This window comes from Aulostomus chinensis, chromosome 24 (assembly GCF_037954235.1).
Source record: "Aulostomus chinensis isolate RoL2024-O1b breed Wild chromosome 24, RoL_Achi_v1.0, whole genome shotgun sequence".
Taxonomy (NCBI): Eukaryota; Metazoa; Chordata; class Actinopteri; order Syngnathiformes; family Aulostomidae; genus Aulostomus; species Aulostomus chinensis.
The window spans coordinates 12,276,445-12,295,000 of NC_141343.1; the positions used below are offsets into that span (position 1 = coordinate 12,276,445).

At 44.0% G+C, this 18,556-nt stretch overlaps 1 protein-coding gene across 7 annotated transcripts in view; it reads left to right on the plus strand.

Moving 5' to 3' along the window:
• Window positions 1-18,556, plus strand: part of stim2b (stromal interaction molecule 2b) — a 47,019-nt gene that overhangs the window by 24,072 nt on the left and 4,391 nt on the right. For 5 of the 7 annotated variants that reach the window (XM_086198034.1, XM_086198032.1, XM_086198031.1 and 2 more), the window contains 9 exons: window positions 9,844-9,955; window positions 12,088-12,199; window positions 14,286-14,401; window positions 14,494-14,671; window positions 14,750-14,927; window positions 15,341-15,502; window positions 16,763-16,863; window positions 17,510-17,748; window positions 17,826-18,069. In XM_086198034.1, coding sequence (XP_086054160.1) covers window positions 9,844-9,955; window positions 12,088-12,199; window positions 14,286-14,401; window positions 14,494-14,671; window positions 14,750-14,927; window positions 15,341-15,502; window positions 16,763-16,863; window positions 17,510-17,748; window positions 17,826-18,069 — 1,442 coding nt within the window. The remainder of the gene's footprint in view (window positions 1-9,843; window positions 9,956-12,087; window positions 12,200-14,285; window positions 14,402-14,493; window positions 14,672-14,749; window positions 14,928-15,340; window positions 15,503-16,762; window positions 16,864-17,509; window positions 17,749-17,825; window positions 18,070-18,556) is intronic. The other 2 variants (XM_086198033.1, XM_086198035.1) reach the window with 2 other exon arrangements.

The following is an 18,556-nucleotide window of genomic DNA, read 5'->3' on the forward strand; positions in this document are numbered from 1 at the left end:
CGATTGTCTTCGGTGGAAAAAACTTTGGATGAGGTAGATGTTGGTCTGTCTTGTGCAAACATCTCTGTGAGGCCCGATTAGATTTTTAAACCATCTGCATGATGACGTTTGGTTGTGCCTCACTTTCAGAGACACCTTCAAAGGCTATTTGAGGGACTTGATTTTTGGGTTCATGTTAGACAAGGCTTAGTTTTGTCTTTGGGTAAGGCTTGGGGTTAGACACTAGGTTTTAAGGGTAAGGGGCTATGGAACGCATTATGCCAATGAGTGTCCTCACTAAGACAGCTGTGCAAACATGTGTGTGGTTTCTCTGAGTGACTAGAAGGGTAGGACTGACATCTGAGAGCACTCTGACCTGGCATACCCAGTGTGTCTTCTGGTAATCAACAACGTCTCAAGACCATGGTCCCATTTTGTGTGTGTGAGTGAGTGTGTGTTGGCAGGGGTCATTTTTAACTGGCTGAGAAATTTATACCACGTAGCTCTGCCGTGGCGCCTCCAAAGAGAGCTGGACACTCTAAGCTCATGTGTTCTGTCTTAAGACCCCCGAGGGCTGCAGGGGTAGAACTGGCCCGCGTTCAGGTGTCTGAGCATGTTAAAGCAATGCCGGTATGTACAGTATCAGAGACCCTTACTCTGTTTTCAGCCTTTGTCTTTATAAGGGCAGTAAGCGGTGTGTGTTTCTCCCCAGCAGAACGCCAGTGTTGTTTCTGGCCGCCGCTCATTACCGACCATGTCCAAGTTTCTTCTTCTTTGGTCACAGACAGAGACAGCTTTCATAACATGATGGATGCGCCTTTTAATTAGTGGCTGTCTATCAGTGAAGTTGCATGAGGGATGCACATTGTGGCGCGATCAAGAGTGTAAGACCCAATTTCTTTTTCCGCTCGTCAGTTTAGCTGCGGTGTCATGTTATTCGCTCTGATATTAAGGCTGTCAGGGTCTGCCGCATACAAAAGCAACGGTGCAGACGTTTAGAAAGCTTGTCATCTGATACATTTCTTGGGTTGGCAGATGCAAAAAAAAAGCATGAATTCAACTTTGTGTCACAGTGAATGCCAACTGGCATTACCATGGAACCGATGCTTTCGAGCTGTCAAGTGAGCGCACCTCTGAGTTTTCTTCAAGAATATCCAAGTTAATTCAGGGAACTCCATGTGATGCCGCTTGTTATTCCTCTTTGACTTCCTGAACCCAAAAGGAACTCTCCCATCAGTGCTGGTCAGTTATCCTAAAGTTCATGTTAAAAATGCTACATCTTACGAGTGTTGGAGTGATTCTGTCACAGAGTACCTCAGGCAAGGTAAACCCACATCCCCCGACCCAAAAACCCACAAAAAGCTGATAGCATTGGGCTTTTTTTATGCAATGGGAAAGGATTCAATTAGCGTCCAGTCCAGGATCAAATGACGCTGCATTTGACACTCACAATTGGAGAAAATGCAAAACCTCGGTGGCGCAATGCTATTACACATTTTCTCTACCATCATTCAGTCAATGCTGAGTTTGAAAAATGGACAACAGCAAAATGAGAAACTAGAAATGTACCACATTGCGGTTGTACAGTCGACACCTATCACAGGGACCCTGACCGTTGACCACCAACATCATTTCTGTTCATCCTTGAGTCGCAGTGGACATGTTGACCAAATGCGGAGGAGGTCCCACGAGGCTTTCTTAAATATTGAATCAATAAAAAAGGGACAGAAAACCTGAATAGATCAATAACCAGTAAATTAGCAACAAGCAAAGCATTGACCTTCATGCTGCTTTCTACTGCCAACGTGTTGGCACCACATCTCCTCACAATCAAAATGGGTCAGTCAGCTTTTTAGGTGGGTTTACAGTCGTAACAATAACAGATCTGTGCTCTTGAATGTTTGAAACTGTCCATATGAGGTTTTTAAGTTAGTGAGACCCCCAAATGGAACCTAATATTAGTATATAAGAACCTAATATAATGTAGATGCGGCAGGCAGTATGTACACACTATGTTCCTGTAAGTTGAGACTTTATTTAGTTTTGCTGTGGACGTCAGCTGGAGGTTGAAGGTCCCCTCGCTGGATAGGAACTTTTAAGGTATCTGACTCAAACTCCTTGTGGTGCTGACTAGATGAAAGGCATGACACAGTTATGAGGAATGACAGGGTCTGAGAGAGGGCAAAGTGTTTAGAGGGTAAGGATACATCCTACCTCACCCGCTCACCCCTTTTCCCCTGGCTGATATCCTACACTTCCTGCTTTTCATCCCCCCCCCACCTCCCCACCCGTCACCCCAAACTTTGAGCGGCTGACTAAGGGGATGATCATATTTGTAATGTTATGGCCATGACTAGGGTATCCAGTTCTGCATTTCTTGCATTTCTTGGTGGTAAAGATGACATGACGACTTGTTACAGAGATATACGAGGGTTGATGCTGAGACTTCTGGCTAATATTCACCTGTTTTCATGTTGAGTGGCATATAAAACTTAATTTATCTCGTGAAATAAAAGAATTTAAAGCAGAATTTGATGGCGGATTAACTGGTCTTTTTAAAATGTACAACTGCCACACTCAAGTACTTTGTGTGTGATGCTGTAGAAAAAGACAAAGCTGCGCCCCAGCCAACGAACACTCAGGAAGAAAGAGGTATTTCAGATATTGCAAAAATGTATCACATTTATTTTTTAGGTAATACATGTACAGAATTTGGCATCCATCCATACATCTGTAAAGAAAGGCAGTTCCTCCAGTAGAACTGTAGGGGGCATCTTACCTCAATTTACACATGCCAGAGTAATTAGATTCTCTAACTACATGTTCAGGGCATGTTTGTCCAACTTTGAAAAGTACCGCTTCAACTGAACTAATGTGCGTACATGTATTTTAAAGTCCAGTTTTCGAAACTAACACAACAATTCAGCTTTTTTTGAGGTCATGTACATGTACAGTACCAGGGGTGTAACCCTTTCCACAGTTCTTTCTCGCAGTTATGCTTAATTTTAATTAGTTTGCAATATGATTTCCAAAAATAACGTGAAGTTGTGTTTGTCAGGAAATGGAACTGGCCTTATCAGTGAGCTGTCAGTTACCTGATATGACTGAAATTAACAGTGTGTTTTACCTTTAACATTTTCTGTATCTTAATGTCAATTACCGTTGCTAAGTTACAAGGAAATGGGTCCTTAAAGACATATCAACACTTCATATCACCACACCGAGAAAATTCAAAGGTTGCTGAGTCATTTAGTGGATCCGTGGATACCCGGCAGTGTTGGCCACCTTCCATTAGCAGGTGTGCTTACACTTAATCTGAAGTGGTGGAGCATGTAAAGCAAATAAGGAAGTCTTGAAGCAACCAGAATGGCACCTTTTCCCTTAGAGCTATTCCTACGTCAGCGTTATTAATCCGAGTGTTGCACACAAAAAAAAAGCCTTTTTGTTGTTGATATATGAGTTGAAGTGTTACGGCACTCTGTCAGTCACCGAGGTTTTGAGTGACTTTTGGTTTACGGGGTACAGTCACCGGGAGAGGCAGGTGCATGTCCTTTCACCTCAGGGTTCTTGGCTGGGATGCTGGCTGCCTGCCAGTGAGACGTGTCACTGGATTCTGTTGCATGACTTTGACATTGCAAGAACCCAATTTAGGTCATGGCAGGGAGAGATGCGGCTGCTTTGTTGATTAGCACTTGACAGGCCATGCATAACATCTTGATGGGAAAAAAATCAGGCTTGTGGGACTCATCGTATCCATGCAAGCAAACGATACCGTATACATGTCTTTGTGTGTGCTGGTATGAGCAGAAGAAATTTCAAGAGGTTCACTAAACGTCTGCTGGAAGAAAGGAGGAATTCTCTGAAGGTTCTCCAAGGTGTTTGTTGACTTGTCTGAGAATGTTCTACGGTAAACGCTCATCGGAGGGATTTTATTTATGACCCACTGCCTGGAACTAGATCCTGAGGAATTCGACTCACAGATGGCAATTTAAAAGAAATGATATGTTTAGTCATTTTCTTGTTTGGTTTTGAAGACTTTAGGTTCCGGATACGATGCGAAAGGCCTTCGCAAAACTGTGTAACATTTGTGTAACACTTTTGATGTTGTCTTTCAAAGGTGAGGTTGAGGTGAGCATTCTGTTGTGTTAAGATTGTACTATTTTTGTTGCTTCATGAGAAGGTGTTTGGCTAAAGAAATGAATGAGGTGCTCTAAGCGAAGCAAATGGCCTTCTTGTTCGTGGATCATATTCAAGGCACAGACTTGAGCGTGGGATCAATAATCTCATGTAACTCTCCGCAGGATCACAACCAAAACCATTTCACCAAATTTAGATAAAACGTTTTGGTTGAAACACAGTGCTGTATTGCTGTACTGATTTCATTCCAGCACCCTAACACCTACTGAGGGCTTGTCCTTAGAAGGGAGGTCTTAAAACCAGGATGAATAGAAACAAATTTAGCAAATCTTGTTCTGCTTGCTGAGCCAATTATGAATAAAAACACGTGGAAGATTTTATCATGCAAGTCATGGTTTCACGGCTGCGACTGCTTGGTCATCATGTGGGATGCATCATTGTGCTGTCGGTACTCCATGTGTTTGCGAGGTAATAAAAACTCAGGGTGATGGATGTTGTGTCCTTCATTAGGTGAGATGAGTTGCAGTGACTCTGGGGAGAATATTGTCCTTGTGGAGTGTTGGAGAAAGCAAAGGCTCATGGGAAGAGTCCTGAACTCAGTCCCCTCCCACCCCCAATCTGGAATCTGACATGAACAAATATGCCTTTGTTCGATACTGTGTGTGTCTGTGTCCGACCATGTGCTATTCTCTTGGTGCGAGGCCACTGCGGTAGGAATCAAAGTCTTGTTTTCTTCAACTGTTTGTTACTTAGAGAACAAAGTATTTACTATAACACACAGTCACCTGATGCATTCTCTAGCAGGAGAGTATGGAGCCCCGGAATGGCCATTGCGAGAACACACACACATACACACACACACACATACATATATGTGTGTGTTTGTGCATATATATATGATATGGACAGGTCACCAGTTCATGGCAGGACCATCACATAGAGACAGACAACCATTCACACTCACAGTCACACCTACGGTCAATTTAGAGTATCAATCAGCCTCGTCCCCTCTTGATGTCTTTGGACTGTGGGAGGAAGCTGGAGTACCAGAGAGAACCCACACAGGAACAGGGAGAACATGCAGACTCCACACAGAAAGATCCTGTGCTGGAACCGGGACTCGAACCTGGAACCTTCTTGCTGTGAGGCCACAGTGCTGACCACTTCACCACCGTGCCGCTGAGATATAACTCGTTCCCTCAATTGAATAATTTCTAGGCTACACAATATAACTTGTTCCCTTAATTCAATTCATTGGTGGCCAGGAGGTGTATAACTTGTTCACTCAAATTAATGTATTAGTTTCCGTAAGAAATAACTTGTTTAAACAATGTAAAACACCTAAACTGAGGGGACAAGCTGAGTCCAGGGGCCTGTGCAGCCTCTCGAGGCTTCGTATGTTCTCCAGCTTCGTCCGGTGGTCTCAGGCTGGAATACTGCCTTCACATTCGCCAAACTCTTAACCACTGAAGCTGCGGGGCAGCAACACAAAGACCTATTTTATGTAACTGCATTTCACAACCCTCCCCTCCACCATTAATATGCAAAGCTGCAGTCGGTCTTCAAGTAGATGTTGAACCAATTACAGCCAATTTTAACACTAATGAATCAGCTTTCTTGAGTAATAATCCATGCGTGTGAAATACTCCGATAATCTCAAGAACACAAAGCTGGACTGTTTGGGGGGTTTATCCTTCTCTAACACAGGGACTGTTTCATGTGGCCAAGTTCACAATTGCTGCTGCGCTCCATAGAACCGTCCCTGCCCCTTTAAGGAAGTTCGGACCAGCATTGATCCAGGCGATCATGTGGGAACTCCTCAAAACAGTCGGTCGTGACCGTTGCCGGCGGTGTTGCTCCAATCTTAAACTCGCCATCGCCCCTCACTCCCGGTCACGCCCTTGCAATTTGGCATTTTGTTCATTTGATTTATTTTACTTTACTTCATGTAGCAAGAAAAAAACCCAGCAACATTAAAGGCTTAGTTTCGATCAGGATTGCACGCGTGCTGGTTTCTCCGGTGACTCAGCAGGTCTTTTGTCAGTCGATTCTTTGGTTTTTAAGTCAGTGAGGAAAATCACTTGCATTCCCTTTGTGTTAGAAGAAAGTGAAGATTAAAAAAAACCAAATCCTACAAAGTGTCGATGCCTCGGAGCAAAACACAGCCCCTACAGATAATCAGGGTGAACACAGGGTACAGTAAGAACGACGGAGTCACCGCAGCACTGCTTCGGCTTCGTTATTTCTTCTTACTGTAGTTACACGTGTTCCTGTCAGCAGTCATTGATCCTATGCTGCTGTATAGTGGGTTTGGAGACGAGATGCTGGAGTTGAACCGTCGTGTTCTGTTCCGAGGCAAATCAATAAAAGAACGGCTCATTAGGAATTCCTTTTTACAGCTAAATATTAAGCAGAATTGGCAAATCTTGTCAGCTTTAAACCTTAATTTTTTCATTGCTAAAAAGGAACACTTTTTGTGACCCATGCTTTTAATTTGTCATATACGTGTGAGTGTGTGTGTGTGTGCGTGTGTGTGTGTGTGTGTGTGTGTGTGTGTGTGTGTGTGTGTGTGTTAAGGAAAACTGGGCTGATACTTCAATGACATCAATGTCGTGCCAATATTATCGCACATCCGTAATTTAAAGAGCCGCACCTCTGTGTGTTCACATCTCTCTCTTGTATACGCGCACGCACGCACGCACACATACACACACACACACACAGGATGAAGGCGTTAATAGACTGCTGATAAGAGCTCTGTACCACAGGTTGTCGTGCCCATTTCCAGGCAGACAAACTTTCTTTTTTAACCATCTTGTATGTTCAAGTTTTGTCTTTCACTCTGACAGGTATCATCCTCTCTCTTCTGTTGAATTTGTGATGAGGAGACACACACACACACACACACACAGAGGTGACTCACAGGGGGAGACCCTTGCAGCCCCTAAGCACCAGACTACAAATTCTAAAACTCCCGAACACTTCAGAATTTCTGTGTGGAATACACAACAGCCATGATGAAGTCTTAGTAAGCACACACACACACACACACACACACACACACACACACACACACACACACACACACACACACACACACGACACATCTCAAGCTGTATGCTTGTGCTGTCTTTGCCAAGTCGGATGTGAAACCAATGGATCTGTAACAACTACGGTCCGTAACACCCCTAAGCTGCGGTGACAATATCCACTGTAACACCATGATGAAAGAGCAGAGCAGTCTTATAAGTTTTTCTGCTCTTAGCAGCATTTTTGTACACAGCGTTCTGAGTTGATTTGCTGCTGACATCCACCAGCCAGCCAGTGTGTGCTCACACTACAGATGGTGTGTTCAGCTCCTGGCTGGTCACACCTAGGTAGAACACTCAGGAGTCGTCCAGCGGGGACGCTTGTCTGTACGTGTCTCTTAGCAACAGCTTCTCCTCTCAGGCCGCATGCATCACCTTCTGTATGTTAAAACAGTGATGCTAGCACTGATGTGAGAGAAAATACACATATCAGTGTGTCATGTGTTTATTGTCAGGCCATAACTTATCTCAACAATGTTATTTTGAGGGCACAACATAGAACTTTTCCCCATAATTAAGTTAAATTGAGGCTGCAAGACATAATTTGTTCAAAAATATAATAGAACTAAATTCAGGAGGTCATATCGATTGACCTCAAAATTAATTGAGGGTACTAGTTCTATCCAGTAACTTGAGATAAATAAATTGAGGGTACTAGTTCTATCCAGTAACTTGAGATAAATAAATTGAGGGTACTAGTTCTATCTAGTAACTTGAGGTAAATAAATTGAGGGTACTAGTTCTATCCAGTAACTTGAGATAAATAAATTGAGGGTACTAGTTCTATCCAGTAACTTGAGATAAATAAATTGAGGGTACTAGTTCTATCTAGTAACTTGAGGTAAATAAATTGAGGGTACTAGTTCTATCCAGTAACTTGAGATAAATAAATTGAGGGTACTAGTTCTATCCAGTAACTTGAGGTAAATAAATTGAGGGTACTAGTTCTATCCAGTAACTTGAGATAAATAAATTGAGGGTACTAGTTCTATCCAGTAACTTGAGGTAAATAAATTGAGGGTACTAGTTCTATCCAGTAACTTGAGATAAATAAATTGAGGGTACTAGTTCTATCCAGTAACTTGAGATAAATAAATTGAGGGTACTAGTTCTATCCAGTAACTTGAGGTAAATAAATTGAGGGTACTAGTTCTATCCAGTAACTTGAGATAAATAAATTGAGGGTACTAGTTCTATCTAGTAACTTGAGGTAAATAAATTGAGGGTACTAGTTCTATCCAGTAACTTGAGGTAAATAAATTGAGGGTACTAGTTCTATCCAGTAACTTGAGATAAATAAATTGAGGGTACTAGTTCTATCCAGTAACTTGAGGTAAATAAATTGAGGGTACTAGTTCTATCCAGTAACTTGAGATAAATAAATTGAGGGTACTAGTTCTATCCAGTAACTTGAGATAAATAAATTGAGGGTACTAGTTCTATCCAGTAACTTGAGGTAAATAAATTGAGGGTACTAGTTCTATCCAGTAACTTGAGGTAAATAAATTGAGGGTACTAGTTCTGTCTAGTAACTTGAGATAAATAAATTCAGGGAACAAGTTAAGTTTTGTTACTTGAATATTTATACATTGAGGGAGCTTTGTAATAACTTCAAATAAATAAGTTGAGTAAAAAAGTTATGTTGTGGCCTGAAATATTTCTGTAAGTAGTCGTCTGTGCTGGAAACAAAGACTCCTCAGATGTTTTTAGTCATCAAGTAGAACTGAATACTTGCAGTGAGACCAATTAGTCAGAGAACGTATCTGATACAAGCTCGCACATCTGAGACACGTGCTCGTACGCAGGAAACTCGTCAGACTGAGACCTTCATCACTTCCCATTTCTGAATGTATTGGGGGAGAGTGTGTAGTGCCTGTCGATGTGTGTGTGTGTGTGTGTGTGTGTGTGTGTGTGAGGCTATAATCAAGTGTTTATACAACAGACTGAGTTGTGGAACCTCAGTTTGGTCTCCTGCGGTTCCCCCTCATGTCACCTTCATTTGTTCTGAAGGCTAATTAGCGATCAAAGCAGGTAGGATGTATTAATTAGAAAGGCGTTTTATAGTAGTAGCCAAGGCCACACACACACACACACACACACACACACACACACACACACACACACACACACACACACACCCAGACTGAGCAGGGAGATGAATGCTTTGAGGTGTCTGGTCGTCAGCCATGATCCTTGTTAATTCTGCTGGTGTTCTGGCATGTCTTTGGTTGGTTTGTGTGCTTGTGGCTTTCTCTGCAGGGGCATTAAGTTCCAAGTTACCAAAGCAGGACAGCCGGAAACTTCAAACACACACTCACACACGCATACAAACACACACACACACACACACACACACACACAAGCACACGCAGGTGGAAGTGGTGCCTCCGCTATGGCTCCCTTTCTCTTTTCAAAGTCCCTAAAAGGAAGAAAGAAGAGAGAAAAGAGACTTTGTGTGTGTGTGTGTGTGTGTGTGTGTGTGTGTGTGTGTGTGTGTGTGTGATCCAAATTCAGACTTTTAAGCAGAGCCAGCTTTCTACAACACTCTCACACACACACACACACACACACACACACACACATTGACACAATGAATACAAAACTATAATTTTCTTTCTTCTCCTTTTTCTCTGTCCAGTTTATAATCGAAGACATGAAGCAGCAGCAAACCAACAAACACAGTAACCTGCACCGCGAGGACCAGCACATCACCGTCGAGGAGCTGTGGAAAGGCTGGAAGACCTCTGAAGGTGAACATCTAACACACAGACACACACACACACACACACACACACACACACATACACACACACACACACACACACACACACACACACACACACACCATCCTGTGTTACAGTCAGTAGAAAAAGTAGGCACTCACCCAGAGGGGAACGTTGTCCCTCAGCAAAGAGCTCAAGTAGTACTTTTCTTATATAAATACACTGAAAAGACATGGAACAGGTGTGGTTCGTCTCATCAGAGTCATGAGTCACTCATCTGACAGGATGATAACATACCGGTGGCACTTTGACGTCTCTGAGTAAAGAAGTTCTTTCTGATATCAACACTTCGGGGGCCGAAGACGAAACATTTTCATACTCAAACTCTCCTTCATGGCTATCGGCTAATCAGGGAATCCACCGGCAGTCCTGAGAAGTTAAATTATCATTTACTTTCTTTTTTAATGTTCGGTCGCACGAGAGCAAAGCACAGAAACACAAGGTTCGTGTGTCTTGTCTTGTCTCTCCTTTTTTTTTTTTTTTTAACTGTATAACAGATTTGGCCAATAGCCGATATTTACCTCTGTGTAAAAAGAAGTTGATGTGATATTAAATTTTCATGGTTAAAAAAAGTGAAAAAGTAACCATTTTCTTCAGTTCTGAAATGCTGAAGACACAGATTTGTTCTCATGTCATCATCATCGATTGATAATTGAGCAGAAATGGACGGCTGTTTGACCGATACTTGAGGAAAGCGAGCGCTAGCCACCAGCACGATACCATCATGTATCGACACATCAAACTGTCGGGATAATTCCTGATTCCAGGTTTTTGCAAATCAGATTTGGCTGCTTTTCTGTTGTGATTCCTGAGTTTGATGGAAAGTCTTTGGATTTTGGAAGTTTTATTCAATAATGATGAATAGATACTTTTTTTTGGTTATTTTTTTAAAGGATGCGATCAGAGCAGTACAACCGGGACACGCAACACTTCAACATGACCTTCACAGGTCAATGGAATACCCAAGCATCCCGTAGAGCACGTACTTTTACTACGAAACAAACGGTTGTCTACTTCTACGTAAGCAGCAAGTCACCTATCAAAAGCGCACGCTTCCTTTACCAAAGTAGAAGTTAAGGGAGAGTGTACTTCCTCCACCACTGCATACACACTCACACGCAGAGACAAAACGAATGAAATGCGTTCCTCTCGCTGGTCTTCACGCTCTGCTCCCGCTCCGCCGTAAAGCAACCACACTTCGCTGAACCGCTTATGCAGGCTGGAAAAACTGGTGCTAACGGAACGAGCTTTTAAAACACACTTGTGCCCCGTTAGCGTCTCTAATAAACACACACGTCCAGAGAAAACAGCCTGAGACTTCAGTTTCCTCATCCGCGCCACTTTCCTCCGGTACCTTGGCTGTCTACGCCTCCTAGCAACGGTCGTGATCTAAACATATTTCCACGCACTGTACTGGGGTTATTGGTGTGTGTTTGTCCGTCGTGAATCCTCCAGCCACAACTGGATGCTGGTTTTTGTGTTTAGAGCAAAAAAAAATTACCTTCTGAACTGGAAATTAATTGATTGATCCGATCAAAATTATTTCCCCATTTGTTGTTTCTCAAGCAAAAAATGTTAAGCAATTGCTCCGTCTCACTCTACTGTTTTTTTTTTGGGGGGGGGGGGGCATTTATGACAAAATAATCAATTTGAAACAAATCCTTTTGAGCATTTTTCAAGTTTTTTTTGTTGTTGTTACTTTCTACACACGATAATTTGCAGGTTCGTTGTGAAAATATTCACAATTAATCGATGACGGAAAATTTGAGTTTAGTTGTTTGCATCCCTATGAACAGATACGGTTTGGCGATCCGGTGAAACAGTTTTGATCATGTTACATCATAAGAGGAGAGTTCCTAAATGTCGTATACTAGACACTCAGCATGAATATTGAAGTTTAACTAGGGAGGCGTGATCAGTCAGTCCCAAATATTCTGGAAATAAAGACAATATTCTCAGTATTTGTCCGTGTTTTTACAGATGTACTTCATACAGACTACTGCCACCATACCTATGACGCATAATAAAAACATCAGTTTAATGTGTAGAAATAACAAATTGTCCCTTTCGTCTTTCTTGTGCCTCTTTAAATACATCAGTCCACAACTGGACCGTGGAGGACACGGTGCAGTGGTTGAAGGAGTCGGTGGAGCTGCCCCAGTACGAGAGGAACTTCCGGGACTTCCGGGTCACAGGGAACACCTTACCTCGGTTAGTGGAAGCGCCCATGCATCTCTGGTCCTCTCTGCTGTTAAAAAGACAAATATAGTGCTCGAACTCTCATTTCCTCAAATAAGGATGTTCTCGCTGCTCCAGTGTGGCCTTGAGGCTGCGTTTCTCTGTGTAATGCTGCCCACTACTGGTCAAAAATGGCATCAGCGGGAGAAAAGTAGATTCTTTGCCTCATTTCCTTTGTATTTTATAGTGGGAGTTTATTAACACGTCCTCATCTGTTGTTCACATCATATTTTGCAACATCACCATATAAATTACATGACATTAAGTATTTATGATCTGTAAATATCATAAATATCAAAATATATCCAGAAACTCTACCTGTAGTCACTGTCAGGTTGAAATATGAGCACCGGCAGGGACACTTGTGGAGTGTGACATGCTCCAGACTGCATGTACGGCATGAGTAAACGGAGCGGTGTGTGTGTGTGTGTGTGTGTGTGTGTGTGTGTGTGTGTGTGTGTGTGTGTGTGTGTGTGTGTGTGTGTGTGTGAGAGAGAGATAGATAGGGGGTTGTTAAGGGGGTTTCATGTTACGCCACACGGCCGCCGACCGGCACTGACTCATGCAGTGATGTCACAGAGAAGGGGTACAGTTTCCACAGGCTGCCATGTTGTATGTTTGAGCCGTTTTAAGATGGTGGTGGTATGCGTGACGTCCCTCCCCCCCCGTGGGAAGGGAAAAAACAGGGGTGTCATTGAGGTCAAACCAGGCACCCGGGAGGTTGTGCTTGTCTGTGCATCCCCCACGCGTGCATGCTGGTACTCCTCAGTACAATATGAGGAATGTACAGGTTTTTTACAGGTATTTGGTTGGTACAGTTTGGGGTTTATTTTAGTTTAGAGTTGTTGCAATGCCATCTGTTACGTTTTTGTACAATTTAAGTTCCCGCTCAATGATTTTTGGGACTCGATAACGATTTGGTGTGTGCCGGTGAAACGATAAGTCAGGCACAACCTTCAATATCACGATGGACTCTCGGGACCACGACTAGCCTCCTTCCCTGAGTCGACAAAATGCCATTATTTTTTCAGCACTTGTGTCTTGAGGAGAAATAAGATGAAAAATGAGGATCCCCACAGAAACTAGAAATTCTGCGATGGCTTTGCGATGCGCGTCTGTCACACTGACGTGTCAGTGAATGTTGGAATCCAGGTCATGGTAGGTAGGTATCCAGGTCTGTGCCGTAGGCAACTGGAATTGTCTGAGTTTTCTTGAATATTTTTCACGTCTCATCAAAGAGGCCTCTGCAGTTCCATCTAACTGGTGGGAAGCCGCGGGCTTTACACTCTGGAAGGTTTCGACTCTTTACTGAGTCATTGAGGTCACTTGCGAGGTCTGGGAGTCTTGATTCAACCAGTTTTTCAGGTCATCCTTGAGTCACAGTGAATGTTTTTTTACTGTAATTTAAGACATGTCCTCAAGGCGTCCCTCAGGTATTGTGATTTTTTTTAATGTGCACTTGAACTTTGAACACCAAAATGTTTTTCGTACATCCTTCAGGCCTAGCAGATGTTTGTCGAAAATTTGGAGAAATGGCATTATGTGAGGTAACCATAGAGACAGTGACCTTGACTTTCTACCCTAACCCTTGCAGTTCCAGTGAACCTTCCAGCCAAATTTGAAGCAGTGACCTTAAGGTTTTCCTTAGATTTCGCAATAATGAGTCTAGGACGGACAACCTGAAACATAATGCCTGTGGTCTGTGGCTGTCGTTGGTGCAGAGGCATAAAACTAAATGTGCTCCATCAATGCCGGCGGCCCTCCAGTGCCTCCTTACATTTGGAGCTTTGGCCCTGAAATGACCCTGATCAGTTGTGATGAGTCAAATTCTTCCTCTGAGTTTTGGATGTCTGTCACATCGGTCCTATCATAACTAAATGGTGTAAGCTAATATTTACTCCCAATCTAAAAAGGAAAATAAAGAAAAAAAAAGTGAGAAAAAGTTTGACTCGATTGAAGTGCACAAACCCAAACTTGTGAATATCCATGATGGAAATGATTATTTTCTTACTGTGTGGACGACATACGATTCACTGATGACGGTCTTTCTGTGTTTCAGAATAGCGGCAAATGAGCCGTCGTTTATGTCGATGCAGCTAAAGGTACTAGACCAGCGACATAAACAGAAGCTAAACCTAAAGGCACTAGATGCCGTGCTTTTCGGTCCCCCTCTCCGTAAGTACCCAAAACTAAAGAATGACTTTTTCAAGAGCATTTTATGACAAGTAGAGGACTTGCAAACTGATGTTCTTCAATGCCTCCTGCAGGTCCACAACATAACTGGATGAAAGACTTTGTCCTAATGGTTTCCATAGTGATCGGGGTTGGGGGCTGCTGGTTTGCTTATGTGCAGAACAAGTCCAGCAAGGTGCACATTTCCCAGATGATGAAGGACCTGGACAGCCTGCAGAATGCTGAACAAAGTCTCTTAGACCTGCAAAGCCGGTGAGGATAAGATTGAATGCACTTGGTGATCTTACCATTTACATCTGTGTGAACTTACTAATGATTAAGTTGTCTCAGTCTGGAAAAGGCCCAGGAGGAGAACCGGACGGTTGCCGTGGAGAAGCAGAACCTGGAGCAGAAGATGAGGGACGAGATAACCGGGGCTAAAAAGGAGGCTCACAGGCTTCGAGAGCTACGAGAGGGTGCCGAATGTGAGCTCAGCCGCCTCAAATATGCCGAGGAGGAGCTAATACAGGTATGGGACTCAGAATTGCAACAGGATTCTGTCTGCTTCTGGGCATTTTGTGGTAAACTCGCGACATAAAAGATGAAGGCAAGAGACATAAGATAGCTGGAGTCCTGACAACCCAAAATTAAAAACTAAAAGACGGGCGTGTATGGAGCAGAACACACTTGGTTCTGTTCTGAGAATCAATTTAGTCAGGGAGAGAGACAGAAAACCCTCCGGCTCTGTTGTCCTTCAGCCTGAAGGCCATGGGAGGTTCATCTAGACTTGGAACGTGCTTGCCAGTCACAGGAGTGAGTCAGCGCTAAGTCAGCCCTTACTGTGTGTAAATTCTACTTCCTGTACATGTATAAATAGATGTAAATATTTGAGAGTGAACTGAACCCCCCCCCCCCCGGATGTATCCTGTACCTTCCCTGTAGGTGCGGAAGGCTCTTAAGCGGGCAGAGAAGGAGATGCAGTCAGAGCGGTCAGTGCCTGAAGCTCTTCAGAAGTGGCTCCAGCTCACCCATGAGGTGGAGGTGCAGTACTACAACATCAAGAAACAGAGCGCAGAGTTCCAGCTCTGCGTCGCCAAGGACGAGGTAACTTAAAATCCTAGAACTGAAAAAGAAATCGAGCACCTGCTCTGTAACTCAGGGTTGTCCAAGGGTTCCCTTGGGCATCGAGGATCTCAAGCTTGGTTTATGCTTCTGCGTCGCGGTGACGGCGTAGCATTCAAAGTTCTGCGTCGAGGGAACGTGTTGCTCTGCAATTCACCGCCAAGCCGCTAGGGGGGTGTGGCTGTGTCTTTGTATGGTTTCAGGGGCCTCTTGTCGGATTCCAAAACAAAACTATTTGCAACAGAAAGTCCAGTGCTTTTCTTTGAACGGCTGTTTGCTTTCATGAATCAAACTGTAAACTTTGAACATGACAAACATGACTTCTTGTGGCCATTTCCTTCCGGAGACGCACATATTTGTCGCGGAGGTTCTTCCACCTCTTCGTGCATTTGGCGACCTCCTCTGAGCGGACCAATCACAGTCCTTGACGTTCACGTCACGAAGTCAGGATTTTTTGGAGGTGCACGTCAGGGGTTTGCGTCGACGGCGAAGGTACGGCGTCGCCGCGACGCAGAAGCATAAACCAGGCACTAGAGTATTTCTTTGAGGGCATCCAGGTAGTGCAGCAGTCTATTGTGTTGCCTAACAACACGGGTTCCACTGGTCTGGTCCAGCTTGGTTGGGCATCAGTACAGACACAATTGACCACGTCTTCACGTGGGCAGCTTAATGAGGGTATGAGTCCTAGTCACTGAACTAGCGCCTCCTCTGGTGGGCGCTTGATTAGGATGGAAGGGGACTGGGTGGGGGGGTTATTTTGATCCTCCCTTCCTGGACAGCTAAGATCTGGAGTTCTGTTACAGTCAGTTTTATGGAACCAAGTTGGAATTTTCTGTGTATTAAATATTTAGGTTAAAATATATCCGATGTTCCCTCTAGCTCTCTTGTAGTTGTGGGAAAGTTCTGGGAAATTCATGCGACGACCAAAATGGGATCCACTTAATATTCCTGGAAGTCACCTCAGGGAACATCCTAAAGGTTCCAGTAGACCTTCCCCTTGATGTTCAGACAACATCCCCAATATTTCCTGAACATTTGCAAAATAGCATCCCCTTAACCTTTTGATTAACGTGGATCCCCCGAACACTTCCAGAAGATTCTGAATGTTCCCCCGTCATTCCACCAAATCACAGCTTTTTCATCTCGGCATCAGTATTAATAAAACACTCACTCGTGAAATCTCAAAGGAGAGGTCAGAACGGATGAAATCGGGTTTTCAAATATTTTGCTTTTGTTTTTCAGGCAGAGAAAATAAAAAAGAAGAGAGGTTCTGTATTTGGAACTCTACATGTCGCCCACAGCTCATCTCTGGATGAGGTGGACCACAAGATACTTGAAGCCAAGTAAGAACGCAGTACACAGACACAATTTAATTTAATGACACGTGTTTGCAATCAAACAGGAGTATTTATCACCAACTCCACGATATCAGCGGCTGTCCTTCACCAGCTGTTCTTATTGATTTGTAATAATTTGACTCATTTGATGCTGAATGTTAGCCAGAAGGTCCTCGCGTCATATTGAATAGCCATCCGTGTTGTTCTGGCGTTTCATCAATATGATGATGTCGAAATCCACCGCCGATACACCGTCTGTGCAGCAGCACGAGCTGTTAGGTTTCTATCTCCATGTGCAGCGCGTCCATGTCTTTGTTGTGTTTGCATTTGATATTCAACATGCGATGACTGCCGGTGTTGTTACAATGTCAAGATCTGACACAGAGGAAGAGGAGCAGAGAATGCATGTTTAAAAACTACAAATACACTCAGAGAACGCGTACCTCCGCTGCAAAGTTTTTGCCTTGCGATGAGTGGACCGGATGCTGCGTGAATGAGAAGACTGATTTATGCAGTTAGCACTTCCAGTTTGGTGCAAAATCAGCTTCAGTTTTTTGTGTAACTCTGCTGACGAGCACCACTGAAAACTTGAACTTGGTGGAGGTGGTTGACTGTAAGGTGGGGGGGCGCCCCCTCCTCGTGTGTGTCTCAGGAAAGCCCTGTCCGAGGTGACGGCGTGCCTGAGGGAGCGACTGCACCGCTGGCAGCAGATCGAGAGACTCTGCGGCTTCCCTGTGGTTCATAACTCGGGGCTGCCAAGCTTGACGGCCAGCCTCTACTCGGACCACAGCTGGGTGGTCATGCCGCGAGTCTCCGTCCCTCCCTACCCCATCGCTGGAGGAGTGGATGACCTGGACGAGGACACACCTCCCATCATTCCACAGTTCACAAGTAAGGAGAAGATAGTTTCATGTCATCCAGAAAGACTCTCATTACATTCTAAGGTGTCTTTTGTGCTGTGTCCAAAGCAACCACGTTGATCCGGCCCCCGCTGACGCGCACCAGCAGCGTGTGTCGTTCACGCTGGAGCCTGCGGAGCTCCCCGCAGTCCTCGCTGATGTCCCCCGACCCCGACCTGCTGTCCATGGCCAGCTCGTCCCTCTCCTATCGTCCTGATGCAGACGACGAACATACCATGTTCAGCTCAGATAGGAGGGGGTATGTAGCGGTGGTCGGAATGCCGCGGAATGGTTTTACAGTTTGGACTCACAGGTGTTTTATCCAGATATTCTCAGTGATGCTTTACGCTTTGGGGTTAAATGGGGTGACACCTGGTAGGTGCATGAGTGACCTCTACTGGCAGCTGCTTTACTAACATGCCAGTAAAGCAAAACACCCCAACATAAAAGTACAGTCTTCATTTTACCTGCTTTGCTTAAACATTTCATTTTTCAAAATAGATCAGGAGGCTCTGGTTGTTCATCCCTCCCGGAGAATCACAACCCAAACACTTCATGGTTTCGTAACAGAACATTTTTGCAACGGATTCACCCCTGTCAAAAGGTTATGTGGGGGGGGGGGTTCTCTAAAAACAAACAACGTGTTACTCTAAGATCCGGATAAAGAACAGAATTCCACTTGTAGAGCCTCCTGAGGTAAAACGTAACATCTCTACAGTGCTGGATGTGACGTTTTAACAGCGTTTTATTTTGTTCTGCTTGGCAAAGCCTTTTCAGGGGCTCAGATTGAAGAGTTTTAT